The 13,589-nt window shown below is 52.4% G+C and overlaps 1 protein-coding gene across 5 annotated transcripts in view; it reads left to right on the forward strand.

Moving 5' to 3' along the window:
• The window catches only part of SDK1 (sidekick cell adhesion molecule 1), an 877,999-nt gene that overhangs the window by 733,649 nt on the left and 130,761 nt on the right, over positions 1–13,589 (forward strand). For all 5 annotated transcript variants that reach the window (XM_078074254.1, XM_078074256.1, XM_078074255.1 and 2 more), the window contains 2 exons: positions 2,904–3,095; positions 6,214–6,335. In XM_078074254.1, coding sequence (XP_077930380.1) covers positions 2,904–3,095; positions 6,214–6,335 — 314 coding nt within the window. The remainder of the gene's footprint in view (positions 1–2,903; positions 3,096–6,213; positions 6,336–13,589) is intronic.

Here is a 13,589-nt window from a genome sequence, read left to right on the forward strand (position 1 = left end):
AGCTTGGCCTTCTGACGGCCACCCGCTGGGGTCCCCCTCCCTCCCAGCGGCCGCACGGTCCCCATCTTGCTTGGTCTGGCCTGTGCTGTCGCCTTTTCCAAGTGTACTATGAAGTGTGCCCGGGGTCCCAGGAGCTCTGGGGGAGGCTGCGGAGGAAGAGGGCCTACGGGAGCTGAACCCACCAGCGGTGGTTTCCTGGGCTTCAGTGCTCGTCCCTCCAGCCACCTCCCCGGTGACCCCTGCCCTCAGGGAGGCATTCGCTCGGCCCCCACACACGGGTCAGCACCCCCCGCGGACGGGGCCCCGGGCGGGGCGGGCCGGCACACCACAGTCTATCCCAGGCTCCGGGGGGCGGATCTCACGGAGGGGCAGAAGAAAAGCCTGGTCTCTGGGCAAAGCCGGCCTCGGAAAACCACGGACTGTCCTTCCGGAGCCTCCTTGTTAATGCAGCTGCTGTTGGAGCGGCTGCAGGGCAGACAGCGGCCTGGCGTGCTCCTCCGCATGGGGCGCCGGGTGTTCAGACCCGGGGGAAGCCGTTCCTTATCAGCCACAAGGCACAGTGAGCAGCCCCGGGCCTCCCTGTCAGGTCGGGGCCCGAAAGAGAGGGCGCCCCGAGCAGGGGCATCCGGTCCGCCGAGCGATTGCCCGTTGCGCTTGATGTGAATTCCAGCCTCTCCAGGCTCCCTGCGCACTCTGATTCACGAGGGCCAGGACGCAGACAGACGGCTGGGATTGGATGTACTGCTCTCTTGCAGAGAAGTGACTTCAGACCAACAGAAAATTATTCCTGAAGCTCCCGCGGTCGTCAGTCTCGGTTAGGCCGCATCCGGAGCAGGTCGGACCCCGCCCGCTGAGGGCGCCGGCGGCTAGGCCCCTCCCACCTCCGCTGGAGCAGGCGGAACGCTCCGGGGCCAGAGCTGCCCGCCCCGCGCCCCCCGCCCCCCCCCAGGAGCAGGGCAGGAGCCCGAGCGCCCCTGCCCCCGCCCCGGCCCTGCTCTCTGTCCATCCCTGTGCGGCAAGCCTCCCGCGACGCGCCCGGGCCCTGCTTTCTTGCCGCGGGGCTTTGCTGTGCCGTTTGGTCTCGTGTGCGCCCACGACGCCAGCCCACGCAGCCCACCCACAAGCCTGGCGTCACGGACCCCGGCAGCGCCGCCCCGCCGAGGATGCTGCAAGCGCTGGGCTCGGGATCCAGGTTGCCGTGACGAGCCACGTGCTGTGTTTGCGTAAATTTTTATCAAGAACAGCTTTTAAACAAAATTGTCTGGCAGACAAGCTTGGAACATAAAACAAAGCCCTGTCGTCCTGTACGTTCAGGGAAGACTCCGAGGATCAAACCGCTCCGCGATGTCGCAGGTGTGACCACCGAGGCTGGGGGCAGTCGGGTGCCACGCGCACAGCAGCGCTTCAGAGGGAAGGCTGTGGGGAGGCGTGGAGCCCGGGCCGACCCCAGGAACCCCTGCCGCTTCCAGCAAGTTCACGAGCCTCTCTGCACCTTCGTGTTCTCCACTGCAAACGGGGTTGGTGACTTGGAAGTTCTGCTGTGAGGCCCGAATGAACTAGTGTGGGTAACGTGCTCGGAACACCACAGGAACGTTGGGAACGCTCTGGGGGCTTGAAGCCATAGATACTCATTGCCCAGCAGGCTTGATTTTTAATTGTGCCATTAGATCCAAAATTCTGAATTAACAAAATGAAAAGAACTGATTGGTCTGGCGCACTGAGGAGGGGGGAGCCTGGGTGTGGGGCGTGGGGAGGGCGAGGAGGGAGTCTGAGGTCCGGAGGGAGCAGGGCAGTGGGCTGTCCACCAGCCCGAGCACCGTGTGAGAGAGGCGAAGTCTGGGGGTGCCCACGGCCCAGATGGGCTGCGTGGAGACCAGAAGGTAATGGGGGAGATGCCGCGTGCGCGGAGGCAGCCATGGCCGGTGCCCCCGTGCTGCCCTCGTTGGATGTCCGCTCAGCACCGCCCAGCCTGAGGGCTGTGGGACTGCAGCGGGCAGCAGCTTCTGACATCAATCTTTTTTTCAAAATATTAAATTCCCAAGATGCTCTCTAAATTCTTGTTCACCTGCAAGCACAAGTTTCTAACCATATTTATTGCTTTCATCACAATGAGCTTTAAGACGCCTCTTGGTGCTTCGGTATCCCTGAGTTTATTGACCGGGAAGAAGGAAGAGCAAAAGCATTTTCAGCTGTTCCCCTTGCCTTGGGACCCGCGAGCACCTTCCATCACTGTCTCCCGCTTTAGGAGACTCTCTGCTGGGTCTCTAACCACATCAACTCCCCTCCATGGGGGTTGATTCAGGATCTTGCTGGTTTTTTTTCTCTGAGCCTAAAGTTGCGGTGGAATCCGAGGCTGAATAAATTGTGGTCACGAGGCCCCACTGGACTGAACAGAGACCAGGGGAAAATCACATTTTGCCAGGAAAACAGGAGGTTCAGAAAGTGGGGACGCAGCAGAACTCAGGCACTCAGGCAGAGAGGGATGTTTTGGGAAAGCACTTTGCGTGGGAGAGAGCATCTATCAATTATTTCAGGAGGGAAAAAGTGGCAGTGTTTCCACAAATTAGTGGCAAGCCAGGAGCAAGCTCCTGATTTAGAGTAGTGTATAATGAAAATACCAGCGTATAAAAATGGAAATATTGATGACAGGTACCCACAGTTTAACACGAGGTGAAATCAGGCACCACAGGCTGGCAGCCATCACTCCTCCTTCCTCAAGCCAGCTCGGGCACTGGGGGGCGGGGGCACGGGGACCCCGCGGACGGAGGAGGGGCCCGGCCCGGAGTCTCGTGTGGGCAGGGCAGCGGGTTCCCGCCCGGCTTCAGCATACCTGCTGTTTCAGATCGTCCGTGGCGACAGCGGCATCCGGACGGCCCAGCTCACCCTGTGTTCTCGCTCCCCAGGCTACCAGGTTTCCTGGGAGGTGTACGGTCGGAACAGCTCCCGGCTCACCCACACCCTCAGTAACACGACTCACGAGTACAAGATCAGAGGATTGTCGTCGCTCACCACCTACACCATTGACGTGGCCGCTGTCACCGCCGCGGGGACTGGCCTGGCCACCTCATCCACCATTTCTTCTGGAGTGCCGCCAGGTCAGTAAAACCCTCTAAGTGCAGGGCACTCTGAGGTTGCTGGTGCTCTGGGTGGATGGCAGCCCTGTGTGCGGGCCCGGGGTCCTTTCGAAGAGGGGTGTCCGCTTCCTGCAGGGGCAGTGGGGTGACGAGTGGACCATGACCCAATGTGGGCCTTGTCCTCCAGCGTCTGCAGCTGGGGTGTGGACTGGAGGGACGTGTCCCAGGGAGCAAGCTGGCCCCGAGCTCCTGCCCTGCAGGGAGATGGTTGGGATATTAAAACCAAGAACAGGAAGCATAAAGCTTTATTCACTCAGTGAAACACTGGAGTTGTGGTTTGCGATAAGACAAGGGAGTAGGAGGAGGTGGGAGGCAAGGGATCTTCCAGACAGAGGGAGGCAGATGCGTCCCTGCGGGCTGGGGAGGGCGTTCGGCTGGTGATCCCTGCTGTCCTGTCCTTTTTGAAATTCAGATTATCTTCCTAAACGTGCAGCTCACTCATTTCGGCCTCGGAGCTCTGCACTCAACTCTTTTCTCTGTGATTTTAAAATTTATGTTTAAAATAAGTGTTTTTCCTGGGAATTCACAAATACAAGGGAATGTGAGGAAGTATTGTGGGGTGGCTCTGGGTTCACTTCTCTCATTAAAGCTGCGGGTCTCTTGCTCTTTAAAAGATGTCAGTTTGCCTCATGTGGGTTGGTCTTTGAGGATAAGGCCCTGAAGCTCCCTCCAAAATCAGCACTTCGTCCTATAATGCCCTCCACCTCCAGACCCATGTTCAGAGCCCAGCTGTTCTCTTGGACAGGATGCAAGCACATAAAACGCATACAGTAAAGAAGGGAATCAGCACAGGGATGAGTGTGTGCCCCTCACAGGGACCGCGTCTGGAGAGAGCCGGGCAGTCCTCCGAGTTGTGTGTGGTGTCAGAGGAGAAGGCGTGGTACTTCCTCCCTCTGAGCAGGGCGACCTCATAGGACACTTTCTAGACCCCAGTCGCCACCTGCCCTGCCCGCCGGGGAGGTGTCCCACAGCAGGCCTCTGTCCCCGATCAGCGGTCACCACGCCCTGCCCCTGAGGCAGCAGTGGGGCGCCATCCCCCACAGCAGCATCCCAGGGGCCCCTCATAAAGCACGCTGCTGGGCCCCCCAGTGTGGGATTTGCCTCCGGAGCGGGTTCTCGGGTGTGCAGACGCTGCTCACTGGGGACCACACTTTGAGGCAATCTGGTGTTTCTTAAAGGCATTGACAAGATATGTTTACTTTTTTTTTTTTTTTTTTTTTTTAAAGATTTTATTTATTTATTTGAGAGAGAGAATGAGAGAGAGAGAGCATGAGAGGGGGGAGGGCCAGAGGGAGAAGCAGACTCCCTGCTGAGCAGGGAGCCCGATGCGGGACTCGATCCAGGGACTCCAGGATCATGACCTGAGCCGAAGGCAGTCGCTTAACCAACTGAGCCACCCAGGCGCCCAAGATATGTTTACTTTTTTAAAGAAAGAAGTTTTTGGCTTACGGGAAGATTTGTTTATTCTGTGTAAACAGCCCGTTCCCACAGCACACATTTAAAACCTCGTTAACACTCTAGGGGTGCTTGGGTGGCTCGGTGGACTGGCCGTCCGACTCTTCATTCCGGCTAGGGTCACGATCTCAGGCCCGCGTCGGGCTCCGGGCTGAGCGTGGAGCCTGCTGGGGGTTCTCTCTGCTTCTCCCTCTGCCCCTCCCTGCTCGTGCGCGCGCTCTCTGAAAAAAACAACACTACTAACGCTCTAATAACTAGTGGTGGTGGCCTGATGCGGGACTTGTTGGAACTGTCCCTCAGAGGCCGACAGTAACACGGGGAGCGCCGCCACGTGTGAGCAGGTTTCCCGGGATGGCGTGGGCTCCGTCTAGCCGCGGCGGGGAGCAGGCGGGCGCCCCTCCGGAGGCACCACGGAGCGAGAACTCGAGGGCAGAGGGCCCTGCTGTGCCAAGCACACCCTGAAGAGCTAAGGTGAGGGAAGCTGTGGAGAGGCCGCTGCTTCCCCAGAGGTCAGGTCACCCGTAGCCGGGGATGGATCCCAGGGCGCCCTGCGAGTTTGCGGGAAGCCAACGCACAACGACCGTCTCTCTGGAGGGCCATATCCCACTGGCCATGCTTGAACCCCACATCCGTTAATGTCTGGAACACCGCTGAGAGAAGCCAGTGAGCAGAGACAAAGAGTCACTATCCTTCGATTTCAACATTTTCTGCTTCAGATTCACTACACGAGATGTGGGAAGGCCCCTTGAGGTTAGGGTTGATTAGCCCCGTGCAAGTCTGGGTTTCCAGCACCCACCACCCCCGGTTCGGGCAGACCAGGAGGCGTCCCTCAGACACCATGCAGGAAGCACGCAGCTCCCGCTTCCAGCTCGAGGTCCCTCTCCCTTCCTTCCATCCCACTGTCTAGAGTAGCTGGTGTTGCCCAGTAAGACAAGAGGCTGCATTTCAGACTCGTGGCATTTCACTTCCAAGCGGGACAGGCTGTTTGGGGGGGGCAGCCTGCCGTAGGTCTGTATTCGGTGAATGGGCTGCAGCCCCACGTAACCTCCCAGGATGGGAGCCCATCAGAACCCCCTCCCCCCCCCATTCACTTGCAGGAGCAGCTGAGCTCAGGCAGAGCGGGGAGAGCTCCGCTCCTTCACCTCAGTGTGGTTGTCTTGGAAACCAGACCCGGGGCCTAGGACTCAGGCACCTGCTGTCTCCCGCGCACCCCACTCTGTTTCCCCGGCGTCACGGTCATCACCAAGGGGAGGGTGGACATTTGGTCATGTTGTTTTTGGAGCCTGGAAGAATCACATCCATTCATCCTTTTTTCTTTCAACGAGTGTCTATTAATTACCTGCTGTGCATGGAGGTGAGTAAGTTCTGACCTTCAGAGAGGATCATCCAGAGGCCACATGAATATGTGTCCTCATCCCACTTCTGAGACATGGGGCCTGATGCGCGGCCCCTGAATGTAAGGATAGTGCAGGGGTCATGTTCCCGGGGAAGCGGCGCTTCTCACTTATGTGGTTTTGAAAACAAATCCAGGCATTTTGAAACCATTTACTCGCCGACGTGTTTGCTGCATTTCCTAAGCTGTCAGAACTTGCATCTCCATGTCTTGTCTCTCCTTTGTCTCTAGAGCTCCCTGGCGCCCCATCCAATTTGGTCATTTCCAACATCAGTCCCCGCTCAGCCACACTCCAGTTCCGACCGGGTTACGACGGGAAGACCTCCATCTCCAGGTGGATCGTCGAGGGTCAGGTACACTCTCCTTGGAGGGACGGCGGGGCTTCCAGAGTCGGGCCTGCACGGGGGAGGCAGGGGGCCGATGCGTCTGCAGAATGGCTGGTCGGGGGCACAGTGGCTCCCGGGACGGGGGTTTGGAGGATGAGAGCCAGAAACTGGAGACAACGGGCTGCCAGGGGAGGGATGTGGAAGGGAAGAGAGACAGGGTGTTAGGCTGTGTCTGAATGGACCTTGAAAGGAGTGATAAGAGGGCTTCACATTCGAGTTTCGGCTCCAACTAGGTACCCAAATTGCATAGCATAGTTGATTTATTTCTTTTGAATTCCGTACAACAATAAGCTACCAAATGTACAAATAAGATGATTTTTTGGTACAACTCATCTATCCTGTGAGGGAATGCATCCGCAACACGTAGAGAGCATGTTTGTGCCCAAGGCTCTTCCAGGCAGTATGCGAAAAGGAAGAATTTCTGTCTTGGGAGAAAAGAACACACATCACAGTTGAGGACCAGCAGGGAGGCCCGAGGGCTGGAGCCAGTGTGGGGGGCACTGGGCTCGAGGAGCCCCGGGCACACATCCCACAGGGTCCCGGGCATGGGGTTCCCTGGGACTGGGGAGCACCACACAAGCCACACTTCCAGTTCCAACAAGAGCAGGAGATAAAAGCTGAAGAAACAAACTCTGGATGTAGAAAGTGTCAGAATAGTTCTTGTGTCTAGACTTTCATTGCTGTGCTTGTATTCTGTTGTAAGACAACTCACTCTCAGAAATTGGCCATAATTTAGGGAACCAAGTCCACACACATCCTCAAAACATTCATTAAGCCACAATTTCTGAAAGCGGATGCAGGAATCTGAAAGTGCAAACCAGCTGGTTGGGGCGCGTCGATAGAAGGGGCTGGGACATCTGTTTCCTTAGGAAAAAATCAACAGCACATCCCTACCTCACATCAAGTTGAAAACAGGTCCCCAGGGAATGAAAACCAAAATGATAAAAGTGAACTTTAAAACGCATAGAGGAGAATACAGGAGAAAAATCACTTTATCTCATGAGAACCAATTGTAGCACCTCAAGGTCTATCAGACATAGCTGGGCAGGGAATACAGAAGCATGTGGTGCCGTGCACGGCATCATGACTCCATGCCCCGTGAACGCCAAAGATGCAGGTCTGCAAGCTTCAGACCCGCGTGTGAGGCTCGGCCGGGAGGCAGTGACGTGGAAACGCCAACATCTTGGTGGCTTCCCCAAACAGGGGCTTTCCTTCGTGCCTCTGGGGCCAGCCGGGAGCGCACTACTTCCGTGTGGGCTCTGTTTACCAGAACTCAGTCGCAAGCCTTCCTTCCCTCTTTCCCTCCTTCCTTCCCACCTTCCCTCCTTCCTTCCTTCCTTCCCTCCTTCCCTCCTTCCTTCCTTCCTTCCTTCCTTCCTTCCTTCCTTCCCTCCCTCCCTCCTTCCTTCCTTCTCTCCTTCCTTCCCACTTTCCCTCCTTCCTTCCTTCCTTCCCTCCCTCCCTCCTTCCTTTCTTCCCTCCTTCCTTCCCACCTTCCCTCCTTTCAGTTTACCCTTTCTTGTTTTTGGCAACATAAGCAAATACACACGTTTGTGTTCCCTGCTTGTCGCTCAGAACAAAGCACCCAGCTCTCTTCGCCGCGTCCCGAAGACCCTGTGCATCCTGCAGGCAGATCTTCCTCATCCCTTCCCGCAGACGCAATCCTCCCCATGCCCACGTGCCAGGGCTCACCCAGCGGTGCACACCCCTTTTCTTTCTGCCGGCATAAATGACCAAAACCTTAGTGTCTCAAACAGCCGTCTTGCACTGGCTCACACATCTGTGGGTCACAAGGCCAACATGGGCTTCCTGGGCTAAAATCAGGGTGTTGGGAGGACTCCGTCCCTGTGGAGGCTCTAGAGGAGGATCGCTGGTCTTGCTCGTTCACGTGTTGTCAGAATTCACCCCCTCGTGGTTCTAGAACCAAGCTGCCCGTCGCCATCCCCAGCGTCCATGGCCACCATGTTCCTTGGCCCGTGGCCCCATTTCCTGCACCCCCTGAGCCGGCAGTGACAGGTCCAGTCCTCCTCGGGCTCCGATTCCTCCTCCTCCTCCTTCCATCTCCTGTCTATGACCACCCTCCCGCCTCCCTCTCGGCCACTGGTAAGGACTCAGGTGATTAGACCGGACCCACACAGATAATCCAGGATAATCTCCCTATTTCAAAGCTCTTAACCGTAATCATATCTACAAAGTCTGGTAACATACTCACAGGTCCCAGGAATTAGGGTGTGGAGTTCCCAGGTGGGGGCATTATTCTGCATTATTGTCTTTAGCCTTTTGCATAATCATCTTGAATCTTTGGGATGGATTCCTGGGAGTGGGATCAGTAGATCGGACAATGAATGTCTATGTAGATTCTCTAGACGTTACCAAATCCCTCTGCTGTAAGTGGTAACATATTGTACTCTCACCAGCAATATATATGAATTTTTGCCATGCCAAAAAAAAATACAAGTCTAATTTATCAGTCATTTCTTGCATGCTTTTGGGTTGTCAGTCACAGAAAGGTTTTCCCCACACTTGGATTATAAAGGAATTCACCTAACATCCTACTACCACTGTTAAAGTCGCTTTTTTGCATTTAGCTCCGCAACCATTTGGAATTTGTCCTTATATGTGGAGTGAGGTATGAATCCATTTTTGTAATTTTGCAAATAGCTCTGTGATTATCCCAAAACCATTTAATAAAAAGTCCCGTTTTTTTTTTCTCCTGCTGATTTATAATATTAAATTCCCATATGCACTTGGGTTTATTTCTGAACTTTTTATTCAGTTCTATTAGTCTGGCCATTCATGCGCTAATGCCACATGGTTTAATTATAGAGGCTTTAAAATGTGTTTTCATATCTGGTAAGGTCTTCCTGACCCTCACCACTGCACACACGTGCACCCCTGCCCTTGCCGTGTTTAGGATTTTTCTGGCTACTCTTGTTGATGTCTTAGGATGGTGAGTCTTCTATCCAGGAACATGACATGTATATGCTTTTCCATTTGTTTAAATCTACTTTTGTCAGCTGTTTTCTTCTTAGCAAAAGCACTGGGCTATCTATTCCTACCTCACTCTGCTCTGAGAAATGCAGGAAATGTCAGGAGCAATCAGCGTGCCTTGAAAACTGTGGTAGAAGGAGTGTGGGCTTTGCCTCAGGCAGACTCGTGCCCCCTTTTCCTCACCCCCCTCTTTCCCTGCTCTGGGATCCTGGACGTATTTCTTTTTTTTTAAGATTTTATTTGTTTATTTGACAGAGAGAGAGAGCAAAGCAGAGGGAGTAGCAGGTAGAGAGAGAGGGAGAAGCAGGCTTCCCAACAAGCGGGGAGCCCTGACAAGGGGCTCGATCCCAGGACCCTGAGATCATGACCTGAGCCGAAGGCAGACGCTTAACCGACTGAGCCACCCAGGCACCCCCTGGATGTATTTCTTAAGTTCTTTGTGAGCCTTAATCTCCTCATCTGTGAAATGGGGTCAATCGTACTTTTTGCCAGATCGCCATGAAGATTAATTAATGTGTGTGTAATTTTAGTTACATTTTCTGACATTCTGCTGACATATAGGATCACAATTGATTTTTTAATATTTCTCCTCTTCGAATGACTGACACTAAGCTGCCTCTAAGCCTTGTGGGACGGGGTCGTAGCCAGAAAACTCTTGAGAATTCTCTTCTTACTTTATTGATTCTACCCTAGTTTTCTACAAAGAGGTCCTATTATCCATTAATAGTGACAGCTTTGTGTCTTCTTCTGAAATCCTCTGTTTCTCTTTTTTCGTTTTTTTTTTTTTTTTAATTTATTTATTCTGTAGTCTTGGTGGGAGGGCGAGGTCCTCCCATAGCATATTGAACTGGAGCAGTGATAGAACAGTGGTTGTTTTATTAATAACTTTCAAGAAATTCTGTTAAGGTTTTATCATCAATTATGACATTTACAACATTTATAGTATTTTTTTTGCTTTTATAGCTAGGCTATATCGGGTTAAGACAACTCTTTTCTAATCCTGGTTTGCTAGAAGTTCGTTTTTTTTTTTTAGGATTTAAAAAAATCATTAATGTTTATTTTTATCAAAATATTACTTTGCGTCTGTTGAGTCGTTCATGGTTTTTCTTCCATCGTCTGTTGGTAAGATGATGTATGTTGATATCCTAGTGTTCAACCATTGCAGTGTTCCTGGGATAAACCCAGCTTGATCACGATGGCTCTTTTGTTTAGTTTGGAGCTGAGATTGTTGTATTCATGTTTGTAAGTGAACTTGGCCTTTTCTGGTTGTTTGTTTGACTTTTAAGATCAATAGTTTATTTTCTCACCCGTTCTCATAAGCAAAGATTTGATTGCCCTCTAGGCGGGGTGAGAGGTGGGGCTGCTGACACAGACCTTGGACCCAGACCGGGAGCCTCGAGGGCATCTTCCCAAGGCGCTCTGGGTTTCCCAGTCCTGGCTGAGCCTTAGCGAGTGAGGCGGGGATGGGGCTTTGCCCTGTGGGTGTAAACTTCCAGGTGGCACAGTGGATTAAAGAGCTACAGTCCCTGTTGTGCTGGTCCTGCCGTAGGGACTCTGAGTGGGATGCAGTGATCCGGCCTCTCCATGTCCATGACCCCAGTTCCCCAGGGGAGCATGGTCTGGGCAGGCTCCGTGCCCTTCCCCAGGGGTTATGCTCCCCCAGGTCTGTCTGAGAGTGTCCTGTGTGGTGAAGGTCCTCGTTGCGGTGCCCACAGCCGATGACACAGACTCCCCGGGTGTGCGCCCCAGGCTTCTCTGCTCACCACCGGCTCAGCTTGTAGCCATCAGTTAAAGGTCCTCGCTGGAGTTTGAGATTTCCTGGAAGTTCATGTTTGCCTTCACCTTGAAAGTATTTCAAAACTACAGAAAAGTTGTAAGAATACTAGAGAGCTCCCTTCACTCAGAGACCCCATACAAGTTTGTCAGTTGGCCCAGTGTGTCCTCAGTGGGAAAAGAATCCAGCCCAGGATGATGCTGCCCCTGGTTGTCACATCTCTCCAGTCTCCTTCAACCTGGCTTAGTTCCCTGGCCGGTCCTCAATTTCGTGACCTTACCGATTTTGAGGGTTATAGGCCATTCATTTCCTAGAAGACCCCTCAATTTGCATTTGTAAATTTCATTATGATTAGAGCGAGGTCATCCATTTTTTGGTCAGAATGTCACAGAAGTGATGTTGAGTTCTTCCCACCGCATCCTGTTGGGTTGAATAAGACATTGACAGGTCCCATGACTGGTGGAGTGAATTTAGCTCACGCAATTAAGATGGCATCTGCTCGGTTTCTCCACCATAGAGCTGCTTTCCTCCCCTTCACAGTTAGTAAGTATTCTGTGGGGAGGGAGGTACTTTGAGATTCTGTGAAAATCTCATTCCCCTTCCCACTCGCACCCACTAGTTTTGTCTTACACTGAAATTTCTTGCCGGAATTAATTAGTACAATGAGGGCACCAAATAGCAACCTTTCTAACTCAATCATTTCTTCTGTGTTTATTGATTGGACTTTTACTGTAGGAGACAGTTTTTCTCTTCCCATTTACTTATTCATTTATTTGTTGACATCAGGGTAGACTCATGGTTTCCTACCTTACTTAACAGATTCTAATCCACTGCTCTCATTACTTCCGTCCTTGCCCTGGCTCTCCTGCATTTGGCCAGTAGGAGGCCCTTCCACCTGGTTTTTGTGTTCTCCTCGCATGTCTCCATTACTCTAAGCACACCCTTGCTTTCTGGCACAAGGTATTCTAGGCTTATCTTCCCCTTTCTTCTCTGTTTCCAGCCATTTCTCCAAGGAACCTTGGGTCCTTTCAGTGCAGAGCGGCATTTAGAAAGCAAGATCTGGGCACTAGATGTGCTCACTGCCACTGGATGTCCAGGCCACCTCCAGTGCGGGGAGCTAGGAAATACGCACCCTCAGGTGCATACATGTCTCCACCTCGGTCAATTTCTGTATCTATCTACATACGCTGAAAATCACCAGTTCACACCAGCAACTCCAAGTACACTTTAGTACCACCTGTTTATTCAAGCTGCCCCTTTCCACGTTTACACTAGCCTTTCTCTGGCTCCCACTAACCTCGGTTATGTATTTATTTGCCAAATCCCCCTGTATGTGGGCAGTCCTCCCACCTGAGTGGGCTGCCACCTGCTTGGACCCCTTTGCACAGGTCCTGACCCCGCCTCCCCCCACCAGCTGCCCTAAAAATTGTAACATGCAAATGTAAGTTATCAAAATTTTAAGTTAATCATTGTCTTAATTCCGAGCCAGTGATACTTGTTATTATGTCCCTGTTTCAAGTCCATTGTGTTTCTCTCTGTGCCCAGAGGCCGTGATTATTATGAACATCTCCTCGCACAGGCAGTGCCCACTTAGATTTCGTGGTGGGTTTGGCCACAGCTTCACTTCCCACTTACATTGGCCTCGAGATATGTCCCTTGCTCCCAGTGCTCGGCCAGGCGTCTGAGAAGACATCTGTCGTACCCTAGCCAGCACCGCTCTGGCTTTGGCGGGAGGCTGACCTTAAAGGTTATCTTGTCTGCCATATTGCTCAAACTGGAAGTCCCTTACAAATATTCTCTCTGAGGTATTTTAAAATTAACTCAGTAAGTCTAAAAATTCTGGTAGTGGTGCAGATAGTTGAAACTTCAAAACCCAAAGAGAATATTCCCGCCTGAAGCTCATTATCTGGATGATTTGTGTTTAAATGTTCCTAGAGATTAAATATTAATCTATAAACAGAAGCTCTGTTCCAAAGCCCGGAAGGTAAGGATTGTAGACTTTTCCTGGGCTCCTTAGGACAGAGTCTTGGCCAAGAAGAAGACAGAAGACAAGCCATGGACCTTTTACCGCCTGGTGTGCTGGGAGCCCCCAGCTGCTTCTGTCACAGGGCTGGCGTGCCCTTCTCCAGTGTCTGCTTGGCCACGTGAAAGAGAAGCCCTTTTCCTCAGACTTCTGGATTGACTCCATCAACAGACCGCTACCCTGGTTTCTGTTTTCCTAATCCATTCAGTTTGGGCTAAATACGTTGGACCGGTTTTCAATCATATACTAAGTTATCCCAAGAAAATTTCATGATGATGTGGCAAAGGTTAGCGTGAATATCCTTTTTTTTTCTTTTGGCCAAACCAATCCTGCCTTTTTTTTTTTTTTTTTTTTTTTGCAACCTGTTCCTGCTGACCTCGAAGGCATATTGCAGAGGGCATGCCTTTAAAAATTAATAAAGGGTCGTCTCTTT

This window comes from Halichoerus grypus, chromosome 6, assembly GCF_964656455.1.
Source record: "Halichoerus grypus chromosome 6, mHalGry1.hap1.1, whole genome shotgun sequence".
Taxonomy (NCBI): domain Eukaryota; kingdom Metazoa; phylum Chordata; class Mammalia; order Carnivora; family Phocidae; genus Halichoerus; species Halichoerus grypus.